Source organism: Apostichopus japonicus, chromosome 18, assembly GCF_037975245.1.
Source record: "Apostichopus japonicus isolate 1M-3 chromosome 18, ASM3797524v1, whole genome shotgun sequence".
In the NCBI taxonomy this organism is placed as follows: Eukaryota; Metazoa; Echinodermata; class Holothuroidea; order Aspidochirotida; family Stichopodidae; genus Apostichopus; species Apostichopus japonicus.
In genome coordinates this window covers 4,521,411-4,545,383 of record NC_092578.1, presented here as the reverse complement: position 1 = coordinate 4,545,383, position 23,973 = coordinate 4,521,411, and the positions used below count along the sequence as shown (strand labels likewise).

Here is a 23,973-nt window from a genome sequence, read left to right as displayed (position 1 = left end):
TACGAAACTTTGCCCTCCCCCGCCACCCCAACCCCGAACCCCCCCCCTTTATGCCCTCATTGCTCTCCCACAAGTTGACTCCATTCTGCTCTCATATGTCACTTGTTTATACACGCTCCATTAATTATTTCAGCGCCAAAAACTTACCATTTCTTGTTAGCTTTGGTAGATTGAAGTACGAAACTACAGGTAAATATCTTCATTGGTAAATTCCTAAATACCCAAAACCAATTAGTTTTTCCGGTCTTCGGGGTTTGCCCTGTTCTATGCTTCTCACACATCACGTGCATGCCGTAGACCATAACGGTTACATGTCTTGTCCTCTCATCTGCAGGGTACCATGGCAGCATCTCAAATGTCAGCTCAAGCGTACGTCGAATGTTCAGCCAAGATTAACTCCCCCGGCGTGAGGGAAGTCTTTGAAATGGCAGGGTTAGCAGCCATCGGCAAGCTCAACTTACAGAAGTCCTACGTGGATTTATCGTCGACCGTGCGAAGAAAAAGTATATCGACGTCCTTACAGACCCGGATGAGGAGATCGCAGTCAGTCAACGGTTCCTTGAGGGTCAGGGCTTCCACGGTCGAGGAAGACGAGGACAAAAAATGTGCAATAATGTGATTACTGAGTGCTATGAATGTCAAAAAAAAAGGTCTTACAGTATAAACTTTTTTGTCGGCCCTTTTCAGTGATATAGTCGTAGCTCGATCTAAACATCCCTTGCCTCACTCCCGAATTATGGCTTAGGTATAAATATTACTACATTGTAAGCTTTCCAAGTAAGTTTATGCCTATCAGGATTTTCACTTCTTTTAAAATGAGAATTAGAGTTTGGTGATTCTGTCTGGAGTAAACTGCTTAGGGGTAAGCAGTGTAAACCGTTGTAGCTTCATCAATGTTATGTTTTAGTGATTTGATTGGTCGTTTTCACAAACGTAAATCTCTTCACGTGCTATGGTGATGTCGAATAACTTTATTACAATGTTATACTATAAACCTGTCACAAGACATTAGACTCGTACACAACATTATTACAACCCAGTATTCATATTGCCTTGTGAAAGTGTAATGAAGCACAATTGCCAACTTGCCACAATTATGTGTCAATATCAGTTAATGTTAATTTTGGTTTCTTTACGTAAGTTACGTTATTTCGAAACATTTTGTAGTGACGGTGCTTAATTCTCGTGCAAACTTTGTGTAATATTCCGGGGGGGGGGGGGGGGGAGGTTTGATAGCTTGTTTTCCAAAATGAAAAGATCGAGGAATGACTTTGTATGGTCTTAACTTTTTTTGATAAGTAACATTAGAATCAGTATTAACACTGATACTAAATTGACACTGACCTTTTTAAACATAAGGTGACCTTGGCACTATAATTAAACAATTCTTAGTCAATTTTTTTTTTTAAATTCTGTGGGGAAAGGGGTAAAGGGTTGTTAATGAAATAAGCGATTATCTCTATATCTATGGTAAAGGTTATCTTCACATTCTTGTTGTGTACAGTAGTGAGTAGTAGAGTATCGTCGCGTTGTCGTGTTGAGCAAATGGAATTTACCGAGGCTCCAACTAAGAGAGGAATCTAGTTGGTATTGAGTACTTTGTGCTGTCTTTCTGTATAATAGACCCTTAAATTTGAGTTTCGACTTTTTCGATCAGTACTCGAAAATAAAAACGCACAATGCAACTCGTTCCCCTTTCGTAGTGGGATCTTGGAATGAGGTTATAGTCTGCGAGGGGGCGACATAACGTTACTTGAAAAACAGATGGTTACTTTTAGTATCATTTAGACATTTTGACCATCTGGTAGCAACTATGCTGGGGCTGTATGTCTTCTTAACGTTATGTATGTATCAAGAGTCGTAGGGACAGGGTGAAAAGGGGGATGGGGTGGGGGGTGGGTTTGTACGAGAGTGGATACCACCCCTTGGCTGTAGTAATGAAAGTGGGAATGTACCAGTACCTCTGCAACCTTTCTCAGTGTTCAATTGAATTGATACACAAGGCCTGCTAGAGTAAACACTAATAGTCATGTAGTGTAGCGAGTCCTGATTAAGATTGGTAAATCTAAGATGTGTTGATGAACTTTGTCTACAATTAACGACGGGAATAAAAACCCGTTGCTGCATTCCAGTAACCCCTGACTACGATGCTGCTGCAAAAGCAAGCATTTTCACAGAATACTTGGGCAAGTTAGTACATGGCAGAATAAGGATAGGCTACCTAGAAGTTTTCCGTGGATTCTGTTCGCCACGCTCGATCAAATGTTATAATCCTTCATGGTTGAAATAATGCTAATAATAGTCTTCTTAAATTGTCCGCACATTTCAGATCAGATTGGATATCATTTTAATACCGTCTTTGCTCTCCCTCTCATTTCCGGTCTGTTTAGGTGGAAGTGATCATTTTCATGTCTAGAGGCTTCATAAAATAATACAGAATATGGTTCTGTCGTTGTTGCGGTAGACCAGTACCTAGAATTCAGGAACTAAATGATTTTACAGTGGTATATAATATCATTAATGATAATAATATAAAAAGGTCATGAGGTAGTTATTAAGTGGAACACTGTAGTTAGGCAAGACAGATGAAGTTCAAGTTAGCAGGTGCTATATTGGTTGACATTTGACAACATATCAGATCCTGCCATTGTATTACTTTCTCAAAAGTAGATGACGTAATGTTTCATAAAACCAACACATTGTAAAGGTTATCAGTACTGTTCGGGGAAACCGCTGGGAGACATTGAGGATTAAATGTGTTGTGGCATGACTAGAGAAGGTGGAGAATTTTTTGATGAAATATGAACATGCTATATTCTATGGTGTGTGTAGGTGGGGAAGGGGGGGGGGCTAGGCAGTGAAAGTTGCAGAAATAATGGCAGTTTGTCAATGCATCTACAAAGAAATATTGTAGCAACTTTTTTTGGAAAGAAAGTGCCATGAATGGTGGGTGGCAGACCTATACTTGCCATAACATTGAGTTAGCTGGGTGGCCTTTTCGGTTTGTGCTCTGGAATCTGAAGTTGTATTAAAAGAATCCTCAGAAACTCCAATGTAAATTATCATCACAGGTAACTTTGTATCTGATTAACAGTGATCTTAAACTGGTAAATTCAGAGTAAGGAGAATCTATGTCAGTAAAGAGTTCCCCAGTGGGGAAGGAGAATGATCACATTCACAGATTTGTGCATAGTGCTCACAGGTGAGAAGAAAGTAGGCTTAATCTGGGGGAGGGAGGGCCAAATGGACTAGAATCAGTCCCACAGACAATATTGTTAATGTTTCACCAGAAGGGCATCCTTTAATAACTAAAGGATACCTCGTAATTACAAACATTGAAAAGAGGTACTTTCTTAGCAATAAAAGGAAAGGTCTAATTTAAGAATGGGGAACATTTGAATCTATGCATTTCAGAGGCTATGCATGGGCTGAACAAAAGTAACAGTGTTTAGTTATAGTAGCATTGACAATTTCATTAAAAAGCAGGATTTCAGGGTTCCTAATGACATGGCACATTTTAAGCATTATTGTAAAAATTAATGTAGCAGTCAACATTTGGTGGAATTTTCTTTAATTCAATTTTTTTTAAAGAAGTGGTTTACTCTGTGAGAAATTGTAAAGAGAATCCAATTTCAAATTTTAAGTTCCCCAACATTGACTTTACAATGTAGTGTCCTGCAGTGTCTTGCCTTAAACTTTAATATTATTTGAAACTGCCAATGTCCTATATGCTTTTATGTGTCAAGTCAAAAATCCTGTATCTTGATTAAATATTGATGCACGGGAGAAACTCAAGAGAATACCATGACGATCTATCAAAGTCATATAAATGGAATTTATTTGCATATACATTTAAACAATTGCATATCATTACAACAATACAACAGAGGAATATATTCATGATTGTAGAAAAGGAGGTTGAAATAACTGACAAACAATGGAATATATCACATTGTATCCCCCCATGCCCAAACTACCCTCCTGTTACAAAGAAAAAAAAATTATCGGACCGTGAAAAGGAATGACAGCAAAGGTTTTGGGATTTGTTGCCATCATATTTATTTTGTATTCACTTCCTCTGATGATGTCATACTGGATTATAAAATGTTAAATCATATTCAGTCTAAACTTTTCAAAAATGGCTTCTTTGTTTCAAAGAAATCTACTATGGAATAATTTGTTTAACAAATTAGGAGAGAAGAAGATAATTATTACTAAAAAAAATTATCTGGTTTTTACATATTATGCAAAATGAGCAATTTCAAAATGAGCAATTTCTACAGAAAATGCACAGATGTATATTTTTTTCACTAAATGGTTCAATGTTGGTATATTAAATTTTGCAAGTTCACAATAGCAATGCAAAATATGACCTCAAGCCTACTTAAGCAGATGGTGTTTACATATAAAGTAACATTTATTATTTCAGAGATCCAAAAGAATGATTCTCAACCCCTTCTGGTAACCCTCAATTCACGAATTCCGGTAATAAAAACCGTTCGTGTTATGAGATGCCGAGCACCGTATCCAAAATAAACATCACTTAAAACCCAGACAGGAATAACCAGAATGCCACGGTACATTAACGACAGCAAGTAAACTGTCTTGGGCCTCAGTGGTTTAGGGTACAGAAGATTTAATTACCTTAATAGCTCATCTGTCGTGATGAATGCTTTAACATTTTACCGTTACCGGTAATGATGCAAGGCTCAAACCTACAACATAGGCTTAAACAATTTCAACTATGCATCATCTTACAAGTAACGCAAGAATGATATTACAAGAAATGTTGCCAATTAAAACCCCTCTTTTCCCTGTTTTAATGGAAACATTTTTTGTCAATCCTTTGCCCCCCACCCAAAAGGTTTAAGAAGAAATTGCCGAAAAAGTGGCTGACAGTATTTTTTACAAAAGTCTTGACGATAACAAAACAAATATCAACACTTAAAATGAGGATCCAGGGTCTAATTTGCAATTTCTAATGACTCGTGCAATTTTTTTCCCTCCACTGCACATAAGATCATAAGTTTACAAATGACATTGGAGGTTGTCATTACTTCTTTGTCAGACGAGCAAACATTTTGAAATTTTAGTCGACGCGACACAATTTGATAGTATGACATACCAAAATGTCTCAAATGTAGTCGTTTTCATGCAAACAAGTTTTCAAATCTGTGACTTAATTAAATGGGGGGGGGGGGCTATTATGAATCTAGGCTTACAAACATCTCTTGATGTTGGTAAGGTATTAAGCCGTCTTGAGAGATAGAGGCTAAGCTTCTTTGTTACGAACTGGTACGACTACATCTTGTTTAAAAATCTTATTATGGCATGTTTGTTATGAAGTGGTTGACTGTCATTTTCAATGTTACCAGTTACATGAATGAATTTGATAGAATATGATTATGTAACTATTTTATTAGAACACATCTAGTAGCTCTGTATTGAAGTTAGTCAGATATTTATTTAGGAGGGTCAAAAAATTAAACAATTAAAAATCAGCGAGGAAAAAGTGTTCTCGTACTAGCAGACAAATTTGATGCCTTGGAAAATAGTTGTCCTTGGGTCTTTCTAGTATGTGTAAGGGTAATTCTGATTCAGACCTGTTTCCATTTCAAGCAAACTTACAAAAACGTTTCTACAACATTTTCATTGTAAATGAAGTTAACAATATAACAAATGTCCCTTTTGGTACAGTTGGTAGGCAGTCTGTAGATACTTTTTTTGGGGGAAATTATTTTAATGAAATTAATTGTCTTAAGTCTTTTTGTTCAATCTTTGAATAGTAATGAATAACAACGTGAGCCAACTTAGATAAGATTTCTTTCACTGTTAAATCCAAACTTTCTGTACCCTTCCTAACGCCCCTCTAGATATACTCAATTTTAATGCAAATTGAGCGATCAAGTTAAGAGGTTTGTCGACATCCAGTCAAAACAGTACATGTGTGAGTTTTTAATGGCCTTTTTTTGCCACTTTTGTGTAATAAATTGATGTTCAGGAATTTTTTTATATGAGTTTAGGAACAATTGATACTACAAATCCACAAGCATTTTTTGTTGTGTTGAAAATTCATGTTTAAATACAATCTTAAGTGTGGTTCTGTTTCTAGTTTTAAGAGTTACATGGGTAGTGGGAGAGGCATACTTTTTAAAAGTCTAGTTCTATGTGTATTGATGTCTAGATTAATTAAAAAGTGCCCCACCGCTTGCTTTTGAAAATTTGTACATAAAATGTGTAAAATAATTCCAAATTTATGCAAATATTGGAAAAAAGTTGCTAAAAAAATAAATCTTATGAAAACTGAATACCACTGGTATTCTCTTCTCTGTTCTTTTTCTTCTATTAATTTGGTCTCTTCTGTGGCTTAACTTGTATGGCAGAAGTGTAACCAATAAAGCCCCCTTCCCCTCTCCCCAGTTTAAATATATCTCTGCTGCTGCTCTCAAAATTCATCGTCGCTCTCCAGTTCGTCAAGATTATCGTCCTCGGCGACGTCACACAAGAGGTAGGTTGCGATTGGCTGGGCGGTGAATATGGCGATGCTGTCCAAAACCCACTCGCGAGAGATAATTTTGATTTGGTATTTTTGATAGAGTGCTGAAGATTAAAGAGAAACATACATTGCCAGGTTCATGTTTATAAGTTCAACACAAAATGATGATGGCTAATCAGGACATCCAACATGCAGATACTGATTAATGTCTATGACACCCTGGAGACTACCCGAAAAAGAAAAAAAGCTGATTAAGAGCAAGGGGAAGCATAATAAACCATTTGACAGCTTGGACCTGGAGAATTTTAAATCTGCTCCACCAATTACCAATAAAACAGTATTAAACAACATGGTTCCCAAACGGTCAAAAAAATTAAATAACAGACTTTGCGACCGAACAAATGCTTTCATGGGTTGCTATTTAGCCTACAAAGTAACAAGGATCCTCAATGCAAGGCCTTCGCTCAAATTGCATGAAGGGCTGTCTTGGAAATCTACAAAATTGACAAAATGTGTTTTTTTTCCCCCGCTGAAAAAGAAACTTTTTATAAGTAGTAGAAAATGTATCAATAACAAAAAGTGCTCAAAATTAGGATTTTTTTTCGCCCAACATTTTCCAGACCTAATCTCAAAATTCATGAATTTTCGAGATGTGGAAAAGCATTTCCCCCCTTTTCCCTACTTTTTCCAGACTGTGGGAACCATATAACACAGCACAACAAAAGTACACACTTGTAGTACGTCAAGTTTTAAATAAAACATCTGTCTTACCATTATAATCATCGTCTGTCTCCTGTGCCCCTGACTGAGCAATAATAAGGCTTTCCTTTTCATTCCCATCACGAGGGAGTTCTGATAGATGAGAATACACGCTACCCCCACTGCTCATCAATAATCCTTCCAGTTGATCTATTTATGATAAGGAACACAATAAAATATGAAGGAAAAAAAAACATTTGGATAACTGATGAAGGTTTTAAAGGTAGTCTGTGTATAGGCCACAAATTATAACATGCTATAATTGCTAGAAGTTTTCAAAAAGTACTTTCCTGGAGGTCTGTACTCTCCAAATTGTTCTCAGACATTTTGAAGGAACACACAAGATGACTGAATGTCCCAGTGAGGAATAATTCTTCGAAGGTTGTAAAAAAACAGTTTAAGAATTTTGACCAAAGGTGACCATATTTGAATATATAGCATATTTGGGGCCAATACAGCATACCTTTAAGTTGCAGTGCAAGGGATGTTTCGATTAAGAAAATATAAACGTGACATGGAAGAGAATTGAAATCATCAACTAAATTTAGTTTAATATAATATTTTGTGCTATCCAACTTTTCGGGGCATATAAAAATAAATATGCTTTTTGCTGTGAAGTCATTTGTTAGGTCTTATGAACTAAAAGAAGCAACCAAATTTTTTTTTTTAAGTAAAACTGATGTAAGTAGGATTTGTAAAAAACTTCCAGAATGTTGTCTTGTAGCTGGCTACCTTTGTGTAAACAGTCATTTTATTTATATCATCTTTCACAGCATATGTTGTCAACATCAACAACTCCTTTTGTTGAAATGATCATAAAAGCTTGGAAAATAAATCAACGGTGTTGGAATGGACAATATCCCATTTTAGAAGTATGATCAAGTAACTGCCTAACAATTTAAATAATAATTTCAATAGAGGTGTGGTCCTCAGCGCATACATAAGTTGAATGTAAAGAAGAAGAAGGGTGGGGGGGGGAGGGCTATGTAATATCACAAACCATTGCATATTTCTAATAACAATTAGGATCGAAACATCAGGCCCTCTATATTTCCCACATTCTCTTACACATGCTCTTTAATGGATTTATAGTAGTTTGCTAACAGTTTTGTATTATTTTAACAATTAAACGTTTCAAACTGATATATCTCCACGTCAGATCATGCTGCGGAGTTGCTTCTAGTTGCTCTTCTAGTTTGATAGTCACACCAACACAAACTATCCTCCGTTCTATTGAAAACACCGAATCAGCAGTTTCGATATTGTACCTTCTGAAACTACCTTGTTTACAAACTATAATTCATTTCTCAGAGAAACTGCCAGGGTCATTTTTTTCTTAGATTAGCCTTGCTTGAACTGTCTACTTAGAAACTACCGACACGTTCGTCTCCGATATTTTGAACAGGATAACATTGGACAAAATCCAATCCTTTGTTGTTGATTTAGTCTCTAATTCCTGCCCATAACTAATTAAGTCACCGAGTTACCTATTGGTTTTATCATTTCATACTTCCCAGTAAACTCATTCGATACCTAACGGGGGGGAAACCAAGAAGACATTTTGAAACTTTGATTGTTTTCTTTACAGATAAAAGGAAGTCATTGTACAACTCTCCATTTCCTGGATTGGGTCCTCCTGAAACTAACTAGACAAAATCTTCAGTGATAGTTTGGTTTTAATGGGCCTATGGATTTTCTAAAAGTTTTGGTCGAAGGGTTTTAAGTAACAGCCACTTCAACTGATAGGATATATATATATATATATATATATGTATCTAAACACTCTTTGTCTGACATTGTGGAAATTTGGCTTTATTTTTTAACACTACTGCGAGACCTTGGTTTCAATACACTAGGTAAGATGCTTCTTGCCCCCGGAAAACATTAAGTTGAATGTTACATTCTTTAAGCACCGCCAGTTGGGGGATTCACTCTCCATGTGACACAAACTGTATGAAATACATCACTCTGACGAGTCTGAAATGTGATTTTCTTTTGCCGCGTAATTTGATAACACATTCATGAGATTTGATATGTTTGTTGTTCTTCCAGGCTTGGATGAAACTGCAATATTATCTGCATTCCTAGCTAACTCAATGGAATCATATTCACTTTCTGTGAACGATACAGAAGAGGCCTTCACGAGAATCACCAGGGTTGAAGAAGCATGAATGAGGGTTGTGGGAATGAAACCAACTATTTCTCCCAGAAAGAGAGATGTCCTGAAATATTTCGTACAACACCTATTGGCGCCAATCAAAGTAATTTTTTGGGATGGTTAAAGTAGATTGCTTAACACAATTGGCTGGAAATTTTCAGCACCTTCCGGCTAAAAAACCACGTCCTCATAGCATTCCGTATCATTAAGATATAAAGTTTGTAATAAATTTCGTAATAGTCTATAATTGAATCTGGCAACAGCAGAATGAATGAAACAAAACTTGGCAGTTTTAGCTGCTTTATAATATTGCAATCATTTATCCACAGAGGAAAAGATGATTTTTTTTACAAAAAGTCTGCAATTTTGATGGAATTCTGAAAACAGCAAACACTGAACAGGTGTTTTCAGATAGTGGCATTGCATATTGTTGTTCTTTGTTTAGACTCTTTAATATAACTTGAAACAATGTTTGCCATCAGAGTATCCCTATAAGGTTCAAAGAGGTGCTTGACTTGATTTAAGGAGGAAGCACAAGTTGTCTGTAACATCTGAGTGTATCTTACAGGACGGTTGGACTAAGTTTCACTATTAACATTTATTCATGTCTAGACATGACTTTATTTACTCTCAAGTTGCTGTAATGGAGAAGCAAACTAAAAGCCCATTAAAAGAATTTTTGGGGGTGGCTCAAAGTAGATTGCTTAACATAATTGGCTGGGGGTGGGGGGGAGTGGGGGCATGCCATTTTGTCAGTCTGTGATGGCATAGAAGGTGAAACCATTTTACCTTTTTTTTTTTTTTAATACATATTTCCAAAGTGAAACATAAGAGTGGTTTAAGTAAAAACACTACCAACATTGGATAATATTTTGCCAATCAGAATTTGTAAAACAATGAAACGATGCAGAAAATAAGAAAACAATTTAAAAAAAAGTCAAGCACAAGAAGTTCAGTGATCTCATATTGATAAATGATTTTGTATTTTAGACTTGCTTTAAAATAGTCTCCTATCTTAACATTAAAACCATGATGAATTTTCTCCAAATGGATTTAGACTATTCGTTTTTGTTCTGTTTGGTAGGGTTGTATTGTTTCTATCACAAAGGCCAATAATGACGGCTGAGTTTGTTTCTCTTTTCCTACAGAAAGCTCATTACAAAACAACGTTCTGTTAAATCCAATTAGACTTTTTACACCCTAAGAAGATTGAAACTTAAAGTTGGAATATAAGTAAATGACAGTTTTACCTTTGGATAAGCCTGTGTAGGGCTCCAGACAGAAGAAGTTGTACTCTCCCAGGAGTGGTGGACCTTTCCATAACCGGGACCTCATGGGCCCACAGTGGTTTCTCCCGTTAACAGAATCTCCTCGGATCTCATACTTTTCTTGCGGCAGCAGACGACTCGCTGACAGGCTATCGTGGACCCCTGTCGACAGAAGAACAATGACAGAGCTGCTGAGGATGTGGTCCGGTACTCGATTTATTGCACTACTCGATTTATTGCAGTACTCGATTTATTGTAGTACTCGATTTATTGCATGTGTGCTACAATATTGGCATTACTGGCCAAGTGAACAATACCTACATAACTGGACGTTGAAAGTTCCATATACATTTCATGCACATTTGCAGTTTCACAGGCTAGCTGCATAGATTTATTCTGAGCCTGTCACGGTGCTCACAAGCGCCCTCACTTTGTAGGTACCTTCATGACTATACACCCTGGTGTGTTGTCTGCCCAAAAGATAACAAAATGAGCAACCGAAAAGGTTCTTCCTAATAGTGCAAGCACTCCATGCGCACTACACTAATAATACCTCATCCAGTGTTTATCATATCACTGCCTTTGAAACAGCACGCATAATTCACTCACATGATCACATTTATAAAAACAATTTCTTGTACTGATTTGATTTGATTTATTCGGCAAGATATCAATCTTCATCTGCATACAAACAAAAAATTGCACATAAAGATAAACATTTAAAATACAAGAAGGGAATAAACTTAAATGCATCGAAAAGAAGATAACATGCCAAGGATAACCCTTTAAGCTAAAAGCTTATTTCCAAAGGGGTCCTTAAAACCAATAAAATACAAAAGATAAGAAATAAACTATTAAAACAACTAAAACATGCATACAAACACTGTAAAAAAGAAAGATATTTACAAGCTAGACATTCATATGATTTAAAAGGTAGGCTTTGGCATCTTTTTTAAAATTGTATTTCAGCAGGATGGATTTTATGTTTTCAGGTAGCCTGTTCCAGTTTTTAATTGCATTGTAATAAAAAGACCCAGCACAGTGCGTTTTAATTTTGGGAAGTTGAAAATTAAAACTACTACCTCTTGTGTTATGGTTATGAACACTATTTACTCTAATAAAACTCTCCCTCATATAGACTGGAGAGGTACCATGGAAAACATTAAAAACATGATTAAGACGAAGCTGTTCAGCCCTAGTGTTGATGTTCAAAATACCAAGAGTTTTAAAGTCAGCATGGTTAATGTGGTAATAAAAATCTTTACCCAGAATGAATCTGACAACTTACTGATAGCTGATAAAAGAAATTGATGTCTTTTGAAATATCAACCATGCTTCGTTTATTAGTCCCACAATCAATAGGTCTCCTTAAACAATAGTAGAGCACCCCTGTATACTCACACTGAGAGCTGATCACCCATTTGCCCGCAGCGATGCCCTGAAAATACTTCAAAGTTCTCTCACAGCTCAAGTTGTCATCTGCAAAATGATAGGTAAAATTTGGAGTTATGGACAAACAGCTACTAAAAGATAAAGACAAATTCTTGGTTTTTCTTTTAAAATTGAAGGCTATGTAACTACTAGTGATGACTATATGAAACTTTACCAACAACACAAGCTAATATCTTGGCTACGTTTTGCCACATGGAGGTATCGCCACAACAAAATTAAACTATTGCTTGAAAAATGCAAGCAAAACAAACATTAATGGTTGCATAGGATCCAGCTGGACCTCTCTTTGAACCAAGACCATTTTCAAGTATTTCGTCAACCCGAGTAAATAGTTACAGCTGTTGGTTGTCTTTGAATCCCGTAACAATCAAGTTTCTTAGCTTAAAGTGCTAAGTTTCCATTCAAAATAATGAAGTCGAAGTCAAAGTCAAAAAATTTCTGAAACTTTCCAAGTAATTACGACTAACATGAAATTTGTTCAGGCGACAAAATGTTGATAATCAAATCAAACTGACATATCTCCCACGTGCTGTTTTTTTTTTAAAGTTTTACTTTGAACAATTTCAATTTTTCTTTGCTTGCTTTTTATTAAATTTTGGGGGAGGGGGAATATTTATGCTGATCAAAGTTGTTTTAAGTGATAGACATACACATACGACAGGATAAAAATGAAAACGTTCTCTTTTCGAAGTGGATTTTGAAAAGGTAAATATGCTCTCTTGTGACCGGTGTATCTTGCCATGTGATGTGTTAAGACCTTTTTAGCTAGGTAGAAATTATTTCAAAATCAGATGAACCATTGACAAGCTTAATTCCTGATTGAGAGGGTCTTTTTGCTGCTAATGTTACTTTTCAACTAATGTTTCTTGTAATAAAGTATTGTATAGATTAGAAGCAAAATTTCAAATACAAACAAAGTAAACAAACAAAATCTTAAAAAAGATAATTTTTTTTTTTTTACCTTTGTCATCTTGAAGAAGACAGAGGTACAAAAAAAAAAAATCACAAAGCGAGAAAGAGAACTTCTATTTCAGAGATAAACTTTGAAATGTCTCATATTCTTTCAGGAATGCTATCCACAGCCTTTCTCGGCTTCAGACGGGGAATCCTCTCATGCAATCAATTTAATGAAACTCGACTGACATCAGAATTCAACCAGGGGCACAAGTTGTGTTGAAACATTAACCATAGCTGAGACAAAAATCCACCCCTGGAGACTGTCTTTATTAGTCCTACCATTGTAAGCGAGAAGCCTCGGCTTTCAGTTTAGGAGGAGGAAAACCGTTCCCGTGTTGAAACGGGAAGTCATTTGATTGTAATTGTTTTGTGAGAAAATGATGGATTTTCTGAGACTTTTGACGTGTTAACCTCATCTCTCTTCTTAAAAGCGTCTCCGAAGAGATGCGCTTGTTAATGTCGAGTCTAGAGTTACCTTCATCGATCCAACATTACTGTCACTGAAAAGTGTTTTATGCAACGTTCCCCGAGTTTTATAAAGGGTACAAGGCAATAAACTGAGTGGCTATGACCGTCACAAGAATATTACGCTTCTTTTGAATGAGGTATATTAACTGAAATTCGTTCCATAATGAAACATTCTTTAATTAAAAGATGGTGTTTTATCACACAGTTCCTAAGTGGTTTTGTGTGTGTGCATGTGTGTGTGATTTTGGTCAAATTTCATCTTCTTTGAAATACAATGTAGTGAATCAGCTTGAGTAATCATTTTAAATTGAGAAACAGAGAAGAGAAAGTCATACAATTTTAAAACTTTCCTTCTCGCTTACTAATACTAATATAACACCGGCCCTGTTGGCAAAAAATTTTTAACGGCATAACAGATTCCTATGTTACTCGCTTATTTAACTTTTATATGAGGGGGCAAAATATGAGCATGGATCCTTTTCAAAAATTTCAAAGACTTCTTAAAATTGGAAAAAATGTTCACAAATTTAGCAGACCACGCCTTGCCCACCCCACTCCCAAAAAGAAAAAGCTGGTTGGTTATATGTAGTTGGTTATAGCCAAAAGTTGCTGCACATTTCATGATACCAAGTTTTATTCTTTTTAAGAGAAGAGACAAGAGAAGTTTTATTCTTTTTAAGAGAAGAGACAATTTCTTGACGAGTGACCAGGAAACGAAGCAGAATGATTCATTCATCCCACTTTCCCCCAAGCCTCCTCCCCTCCCTCCTCCCTTGCTGGACAAACCCTCCCCCGTCTCCCACTTTCCAACCCCCTTCTACAGCATCATTTCTGTCAACTGCTCACCGCTAAGGCATGGCATATTTTCATGACATAATCAACCCACCTGCATTTACAATGACGTGAGTTGTATCCATCGAAAACGTGCCGGAGAATCTACAACCAGCCTTCTTGCAAAGTTGTGAGACCATTTTCTGTGAACGAATAAATAAAGAAATGTTGTGGAATCCAAATGGTGCAATAAAATATCTGCAGTTCTAATCAAACTTATCAAAACAAGAATGCATCAATATTTGGAGAGAAAAAAATGGTAAAACTGGCTTTTCAAAGAATTTGATGCACTTGAACTAAAAAATTAAAAATAGGGTGTATAACAAAGGGTAAATAGCTGGTATTCAAAGAAGTGGTTGCAACCTTCTTCATGGTTGCCAGAAAATTTGCAAGAAAAAAAGACAAAAAAAAGGCTGATATTTGTGCAATTTATCTTGGACATAAATAACTTCAAAGTTGCAAGAGATGAAAAACCATTTTGGAACTAAGCTTCCTTAATCATGGGGGGGGGGGTTACCTCCTCCTGTGTGCCACTTCCCCAGGCCAGGCAACATCCACCACCAGAGGATCACCAGGATGAAGGTGCAGGTCAAAATGTGGGTCACCAACCTAAAAAGTTTCAAAACTTGATATTACACCAGCTGCTGTACTCGGTGGAACTCAAAATACCATATTCATTATCCACGTTGTACCGACTTTTCAGTTCTACCAGCTTTTCTGCAAGATTGCAATTATCTCTGTTGACCCCACAACTAATGCGACTTACTTTCATCCAGTGTTATATGGGTAAAAATCTTGACTGATTCCACCCTGCTCACCCCGTCCATCCTAGCCCCTCCCCCTTCATCCCCTTTCCAAACCTTCCCATCCATGTACCCCTTCAGAAACTCAAAAATGAGTCACACTAAGTACTTGAAAAGAAGCTTTTACCTCTAATAAAGCTGGTGGTTACTTACTAATTTTTGTTTGTTGAGTCCTGAAGCGATGAGAGACATCGATTCACCTTTCCTCCTCTTCTTTCTTGGTTCGACATTGCTTCCTGCGCTGCTTGTCTGAAATTGATACCAAAAGAAACTGAAAAGGTAAACTTTATAAAGATTATATAGAAACTAAGGATTCAACTTTTATATAAAATGTGACTGTCATTAAATGGTTAGCTATTAAAGAATGTCTTGTGACAAGAATAACCAGTGGAATGCTTCTGCTTTCACTGTGAAATCTGACTTTAAATTATTTTCTTTTGTGATAGTTGCTTTCATAATCTGCAATACTGCTATATATCAAATCTGATTCTTATCACTATATGGGGTTGCTTGACTCCCAGACAAATTCTCTCATAGCCTAAACACTTCACTGGTCAACCTGTTTAGATTTGGTACTCGTACATGTGTAGAACTTGAGCCTTCCAGGATACGGCACCAGGTAAAACCATCATCATGATCGTAGTCCTTAGAAAAGAAGATCAGAGCTGAGACAAAATCAGGTCAGCCTACTATTTTTCTTTCTGTTTTTGTTGTTTGTTCTTGATTTCATTTCTTTGAATTTATTATTTCATACCTGTGCCGTCTGAAGACTCTCCTTCTCCTCTCTAGCTTTTTCCTGTGGTGCTTTGATGGTCACCTCTGGACGATTCTCAGACTTGCTGTACCTCTTGGTAGTCTCTCTGTCAATCCCCGTCGATACTTCCCCAGGCACACTTTCATTCACATTCAAAGGCTCACCATGTTCCACTGTCATCCCCCGCCCATTTTCGCTCTCCTGAGATCCCATCTTTAAAACCTTCCTTACATCTTCCTCTAGATTAGTGTCATCCTCTGACGCAGAGTCACTCTCCTCCACCACAACCCTCCTTCGCTTCTTCTGGCTTCCCGATGGCCTTTGATGGGAAGGAGTTCTCTTGGATACGCTCTTCGCTACCTTATCTACTACTTCGATGCTCGTAGACAAAGGTGAGACTCTCTTTAGTAAAGTTCTCTGGGATAGCACTGGAGGGGGAGACGGTGAGCGGGGAGATGGTGAGCGGGGGGAGGCCGGAGAGCTTCGGACCTGCGGAGGAGTGAGACTTGCCACCTTTTCATTTTCTTCTTCGTCGTCATCTTCTTTCTCCGCTCGTTCTCCCTCCAGACTCATCTGAGATTTCCGTCTTTTCTCTGAGAGGACTTTCAGAAGAGAGTTGAAGGAGTTCTCGGCGGCTTCCATCTCGTTCAAGTTCTGCTTCACATTTTGAGCAATATCCTCGTCCTCGATGTCATCGACGTTCTTGTATCCGCTGTATTTCCCCAGACTCCTTTTCAAGCTCTTATCCAGCTTACCATTTCTTGCTTTCCTAGCTTTACTCCCATTACTCGACTCCCCCAAAGCCTTCTTCCTCTTAGGCTTTGCTTTGTCCACTCCATCTTCTTCTTCGTCGTCAATGTCGATCAATTCATCTCCATCTTTTGACGTAACCTCCGATTCATAAACCCTTTCTGATGTCTTTGGACCGACTCTCTCTTCGCTTGTAACTTTCAGATTCCTCTCTTCAATATCATCTTCCCTACAAGCTCTCTGCCTGCCATTCTCATCCCTTCCCAGACTTTGCCTTCTACCGATTTCTTCAACCTTCCTCTGTCTGGCATCACATTTATCGTCAGCATCCCCATCATCACTATCGACCTCGATGACTTTCTCCTTTTTACCTTTACGTCCGTAATTTCCACTACGGTCCCTCGTTTTTCCAACTTCACGATCTTTCCTGGTCGATACTCTCACTCCTGTAACTTCATCCTCGGCAGAGTCTTCGTCTGCGACCTCTTCCTTTTCGAGTTCACCATTGTCATGGCAACCATCCTCTGATTCCCCATCTGTATCGCTTACAGCCGCAATGTCCACTTTGCCTCCCTCTCGCTCATCCGTCTCTCCTCCGTCTTTCAGAGCTCTCTCCATCTCGGCGATTTCACGCTCCATCTTCATCAGGGTTTCCTTGGCATTTTCCTGTTGCTGATAAGAACAAGACAAAAAGAAGGGGGGATAATGAATGGAAAGATGGGGGTACACTGGTGACACAATGAGTTGCATTATAAAGATATAAAATATCATAAGTATACATTAGGGTCGATGAGTATAATAATAACGCTGTTGTCTCATGTTTATTTCGTTAAATTTTTCCTGCCAGTTGGGACAGTTTTCTAATGCTGATACCTCTCTATACTGTCCTTACTTATCATGCCTCAAAGCACTCGTATTGACAGTATTAACAGTTTGTAGTCTTGATCTGACAGCAGCATGGTATTCATACTACTCATACTGACAATACAAGTGCTCTGGAGCAGGACAAGAAAGTACAGTATAGAAAAGAATTGTCATAACTTGGTAAATGTTTCCTCTTCTTCACTAACAATCATGCCCTTCATAGACGTAAATAATCTCAATGGTTAAATTGCATTTCCAATGATGAAATGAGGAAAGCACTTTAAAAGAATCCTCTTATTTGTTATTTGCAAGTAATTAATAAAACAAATTTAATAACAAAAAAATTTGGACTACAAAAGTAAAAAATCACTGCTTACTCACTAAGTATATTTTTATTAGTAAATTTAGTAATTTAGAATGGAACAAATAGTTTGATGAATGTCACTCGTTTTATGAGCTTAGCAATTTCCCAGTGGCTGAAATTGGTGATTTAACAGATATTTTGAGACAAGTTTCAATTTCCTAGGCCAACAATTTTTGTAAGAAAACAAATACTTGACTTTCAAAAGCTCATTCTAATTTCAATTTATATCCTGTTTCATTGGCAATTAAATCTTCGGCATACATCATGACTAGTATAAACAGCATCATTATTTTTTCCCCGATAAAATTCTTGCGCTATGCAATGCATGCGATATTAGACAACCAGAGTTTACTTGGTTGTAAAAAAATACATTATTTGCAGAGCTATAGAGAGGGAGTTATCCATCACAAGCCACTTCTGTCGCATACGTTGATGAGATTGATTGAGACTGCTTCCCTCCTTTAACTTTTTGATACAATTTTAAGGTAGTTCCTCAGACTACATTGGGCGCCAAAAACACAGATTAAGATTCAGGACAGGCCAATCAAAACATCGTAAAATGCTACAATCTGAAGAACTCAGTCAATAGGAACAAAATTTATATAAAAGCTTTGCTCCCTTGAGAGTTACATCACAAATTTTTCACGATCCCATCGAGAACACGAAACTCTTTGAACGATATGCACGACGGACAAGATTTAAGTCGATTGGTCAAGTTCCTCCCCTCTGGCTATTCTTAGTTCTTACATAAAGTGTGAAATGGTACTTGACCGATATGCTAGCACGTTCGTAATTTCTCAAGTCCACCTCTCGGAGTCCCTCACTCCTTATGTGACTACAACTCTATCAAAGACATGTAAACTCCTGTTGAAGTGAGAGATTCACCCCGAGGACGCAAGAAATAATACTGATGGGAATAAATTATAGCAACAATTGCAGGATATTCTAGGATAAAAAATGGGCCAGAAGGGTGGGATAAATTTTAGTTACGAAATTGAAGGTTTTATGTGGTGGGACTTTCATGATATTTTTTATAATGAGGCATTGATTTCTTTTGTGTTTATTTTTAGTTTGTTGTTTTATCATTTATGATTATTTTATGAGGGGAGGGGAAGGGGGTCAGGAGAAGGAGGATGGTATAAAGGAATTTGTGGATTTGAATGACAGATAAATCTGAAATAGTCCTCTTTTTTCCATTCTTTAACTAACATGTGCACAGACTTACTCTTCTGTTACAAAGTACCCAGTATTAACACATATACATATGTCTATAGTTAGGTGAGCATTTAAAGTTTATCTCACTGCTGCCAAGTTAATCATAGATTTCAAAGCTTTTAATAACTATTTAGTGGTTATGCTCCGATAAAGAAGAGAGCTCAAAGCTAAGGGGTATCAGGGGGGAGGGGGGGATTTGGGGTGAAAAGAGTCTAGGAATGGCCTTGGATGATGCTAATGTGGGGTTTTATGACTCAATGCAAGCGGACCACTTTCCAGCATAGATCAAAATAGAATTTAAGCGTTAAGCATCTGCAAGTTAGGCACAAGATCATTGCTGGCTAATAGCGAGGCTATCTGGTTGCCTTCAAAACTAACTTGGGATATTCTGGGTATCGGCTGAAGAGGGGGGGGGGGGGAGGGTAGGGTAGAATGTTGCCACAGTTTACTCTGCCTTTGAATACATAGGATTAATGACCTAATTTGAAAGGTTATCACTGTATGCAAGTAAAACAACAATGGGGATAGTTTCTACCGAACTAACAACAGAGAAACAGGACTGCTTATTTTGTTCACTTTTTGATACAGTAGACTGGTCATTATTGACAAACTTCCCACCTTATACAATATAAAATTAATGACGAGAAACATATTGGTCTGGTTAGTGATAGCTGGAGTTATCCATCAAAGCTGTCTCAATTACCAACAGTAACGTGTATATATCTCTGAACCTAGAACAAAATTTGCAAAAGAAGCATTCGAGTCACTGATGTAAAACGTTTCCTCCAAAGAGAGAAAGAAGAAGATAGATAAGGAGTAGCTATTCCAGAGCTGGAAATCAACCCGGGAGCAACTTTGGTTAAAGCACTATGTGAGGCAATTTCTGGAAACATGTCAAGGGACGGCTTGAGAAACTTCAAAGGTAGGTATTAAAATAACTCTCCATAGGTATCGTTGATCACTTTGAACTTAATATATGACTTTAGGTAGAAACTTTATAATAGTCAAATTATAGTACAAAGGAATAGGATAAATTTGAGTGCTAGTATGTAATGTTTTTTACAGCTATTCCAGTTTTCAAGATATATGCACTTTTTAAAATATGCTTAATCTCTGAAAGGCTCCTTTAAGGCTAAAGTGATGACTTGGGTAGTAATAAATGCTATTGCTAATCTATTGTTTTACAAATTCTAATAACTTGATCAAAAATATATTTGTTTCACTTTATTGTACACAACAGAGTGCACTTGGATGACATTTGCTACCATTTATTATTCTTGAAAAATATGTACTACATTGTCAACATGTCATTTGAGGTCATAACAGGTTTGTGTTTTCCTGTTGCATTGCATCTGAGGAAGTGACCTAAGATGGCATACTCCTATTAGAGTCTATATCCATCTGCTCGATTGTTCTCCTTCAGGAAAAGTGCCAAAAAGCCGCAGGAGAACATCTTCTTTGACCTGTTATCAATCATGATCTAGTTTTTTGTGGCTTGCATGTTGAAGAGCATGAATGGAAGTACATGTGGGGAGAAAATTGGGTCAATTGAGACAATTTTAGACCCCTTTAGGCCTCCCAGGAGCAGCGTAGGAAAATTGTTTACTACTGAGTGAAGAGGTTTGTTTACAAGTGACGAAAACTTCCGGCTCGGATAGCAAAAAATCTGCGCGGTCACGGTATGGAAAATTGATGGTGCCATGAAAGGCCAACTTGTCAGCTATCCGGTGATGGGTAGCATTTAGCTAGTGAAAACTTCTATCTAGACTTAGAGACCACATTACTTTTGTGATTTAGTGTGTAAGTCAATGGGGCTTTTAATGTGCGTATGCTACCCTAATGGTCTGTGTATTAGACTATACAATCCAGTCACTTTAATTGTTGGCCCTCAGTTGCTTCAAGGGTCATTTCTCAAAAGTTTAATGGTCTTATAGAAACACAACCTGGACTGACAACAGTCTATATTGAAGGTCTATAACAAAAATGTAAAGTACTTTTGTCCCTAACGTCATCTGTTAACCCAGCATTCAGAGTGTTATTATAGCTATTTCTGTTAAGTTAAAGGAGTGCTATATATAGCAATAAATTGCAAAAAGCTACAATCAGCTTAAAAGAGAAGTAAATATATTAAAATGTCAGCTGGGCAAATTTTTTAAGGATTTTTTTTCTAGTGGTCCTGCAGAGAACCAGGACTTTACTGATCTTTTGGGTTGTCCTATGGAAACCTGGTTGTCTCAGACGTTGGAACGACCGTGAAAAATTTGCCCTGTACCAGTTCATAGATATGACAAATTCTCATGTGTCGATTTGTCAAAGTTGTTTTTTATTACCTGTGAATTCATCAGATCACTCTGGCTGGATAACACAGAAGATGCACTCGTCAGATTATGACGGCCGACAGAACTGTCTTGAGAGATGCACTCATCATCTGAAAAAGACAAATATAGAGAAAAATAGATCAAAACATAATAAGAAAAGAGTTCATTCAAAATGCAAAGAGAGCATTTTCCTTCAGATATTTTTTTCTCCAAAGGCAATCAAACTGTAATTGCTGGAACTATTGTAAAATGTCAAACCGATACTTTTTATAAATAAACATCCCCACACCCCAACACCCCCCCCCCCCACACATACACCCTTCCAAAGCTTCATGCATAAGTTAAGGATGCACCTGTTTTCTTCATTAAGCTTGTTTCTTGCATTCTGGTATTTGAATATGAATATATGAATAAAATTAATATCAGTGAATATTTAAAAAAACCATCAAATGAATATCAGTATGAACATGAATGTAAATTTGTTATTTAAATATGAATCAATATGAAGATGAATATCAATGAATACTAAGAAATCAATAAAATGAATATCAATATGAATCAATATGAATATGAACATAAATTTGAATATATGAATCTGTTAGTTGATTATGAATCACCTTATGTGCACACATCTGTGTAATAGTAATTGTATCAGAGTTCTTCACAGCATAACAGTATCTACTTCTTCCTATATTTACTTACGAATTTCGCCAGCTATGTTGCTCGTACATTATCAATGGTTGTTCCAACTACTGGAGTTACTCCCTTGTTCTTTTTTTTGGGGGCTTTTTTTTGGGGGGCTTTTTTTGGGGGCTCTTTTTGGGGGGGAGGGGGTGGTGGATACAAGGGCCATGTTTGTTAGTGTGTAGGGTACAGTACATATAACTTCACCTATTTCAAAACCACACCTGAAGAAATTGCGAAAGCAGAAACACAATATCTAGTGAAGTATGTTGTTGGGATGTTTGCTTTTGCAAACATTGACAGACATGCAGGTTTCTATGAAGGGACTACTTGTAGTTTATTCTTAATTACCAAAATTTTTTACCAAACCTCTCCAAATTTATAATATTACTCATGCTAAGATTGCACATGTATGGTGAAACTTTCAATGCATCATCGGACATGGTCATTAGAGACTAAACATTGCTTAGCTAGTAATTAATCCATTGAACGTTAATTAGCTTGTAATAAATGACTACATTTGAGATCTTGAGAATTGCAGATGCTTGCACGAACTGTATCTGGTTTTCATCACTTATAAGTTGATGACTTGCAAATTGGAAAACTTCAGACTTTTGTGACTTTTTCTTCATTATTTGACATAAAATTTGAATCTAGTTGTGCTAATGAATTGAACTGTCATTACACAAAGCATACTGCAGTTATGCTGGAAGCCCATACACAAAGCATACTGCAGTCTTTCTGGAAACCCATATCCAAAGCATACTGCAGTCTTGCTGGGAGGCTGGCTTTTAGATACCTTACCATGCACATATCACCTCATTAAAAACCAGCCAGGCTGCATGAAGTCATCGTGCTATGACATATTTATTAATCTTAAATCTTAAGACTTTTACATTTATACGTCTGTCTCTGATGAATTGAGAGCAACATACTTGAGGAGACAGAGAACGTAAGCATTTGCAAAGAAATTTATGACTCCAGACTACAACATCAGTTTCTCCATCTTCAAGTTTTCATCACCATGACAGATAACAAGTCCATGATTGAAGTGATTGGTATAGGGAAGAGAGTTTCAGCTGTAGGCACATCGTCCAAATGCGACCAAAATGAGCAGAGGGGGTAAACATGGAACCATGACAAAACTAATTAAATATATTAATTAATGGCAGAGCACAGTCCTTTAAGACATCTTTCAGTGTCACCAGTGTTTGACTTTCCATTTTGCCATTGCAAATAGATGGTCAAACACCAGATTCATCATTTGTGACCAATGATCCATTGCAGAGCACTACATTCAGAGTGTGAGCTCAAAGAGCTATTCAAGTTCAACAAAAACGGTCTATTTTCCATTGATTCATAATGATTTATTTTTAATTTATTTATAAAGTTAACTAATGAAAGAGCACAGTCCTTTAAGAAATCTTTCAGTGTCACCGTTGTTTTGACTTTCCATTTTGCCATCACAATAAATGGTCAAACACCGGATTCGTATTAGTGACCAATGTGCTACTGAAAAGCAATGGAACTCAGCATGTGAGCTCCAAAGAGAGGGCGCTATTCCAGTTTGACAACAATAGTCTGTTTCGATTGATTTTTTGTTTGGCCATGCGGCAAAAAGGTTAACGTTGCTCAGAGGGAAATTTCTTTGAAGCCACAAGGCATTCAGAGAAAAGATAGATATATAATAATGACAGCTAACAGCAAATCACAGAACTCTGAAAATTGCTTGAAAATTTTCATTCCTTCATTAGAAAAGAGACAGACAGGCTTGCCCATAGGATACAAACTGTACATGATGTGGCAGTATGGCCAACTACAATATATGCTCC

At 37.0% G+C, this 23,973-nt stretch overlaps 2 protein-coding genes across 4 annotated transcripts in view; one reads left to right on the top strand and one right to left on the bottom strand.

Moving 5' to 3' along the window:
* Positions 1-6,308, top strand: part of LOC139958354 (uncharacterized) — a 45,876-nt gene extending 39,568 nt beyond the window's left edge. Inside the window, exon 5 of the mRNA XM_071955363.1 lies at positions 335-6,308. Within this exon, the coding sequence (XP_071811464.1) occupies positions 335-619 (285 nt within the window). The 3' untranslated portion in view covers positions 620-6,308. The remainder of the gene's footprint in view (positions 1-334) is intronic.
* Positions 3,818-23,973, bottom strand: part of LOC139958340 (uncharacterized) — a 34,546-nt gene continuing 14,390 nt past the window's right edge. For all 3 annotated transcript variants that reach the window (XM_071955329.1, XM_071955330.1, XM_071955331.1), the window contains exons 9-16: positions 21,470-21,567; positions 15,947-17,368; positions 15,346-15,441; positions 14,445-14,532; positions 12,083-12,160; positions 10,664-10,843; positions 7,268-7,405; positions 3,818-6,600 (exon numbers count right to left, since the gene is read on the bottom strand). In XM_071955329.1, the coding sequence (XP_071811430.1) occupies positions 6,446-6,600; positions 7,268-7,405; positions 10,664-10,843; positions 12,083-12,160; positions 14,445-14,532; positions 15,346-15,441; positions 15,947-17,368; positions 21,470-21,567 (2,255 nt within the window). In that variant the 3' untranslated portion in view covers positions 3,818-6,445. The remainder of the gene's footprint in view (positions 6,601-7,267; positions 7,406-10,663; positions 10,844-12,082; positions 12,161-14,444; positions 14,533-15,345; positions 15,442-15,946; positions 17,369-21,469; positions 21,568-23,973) is intronic.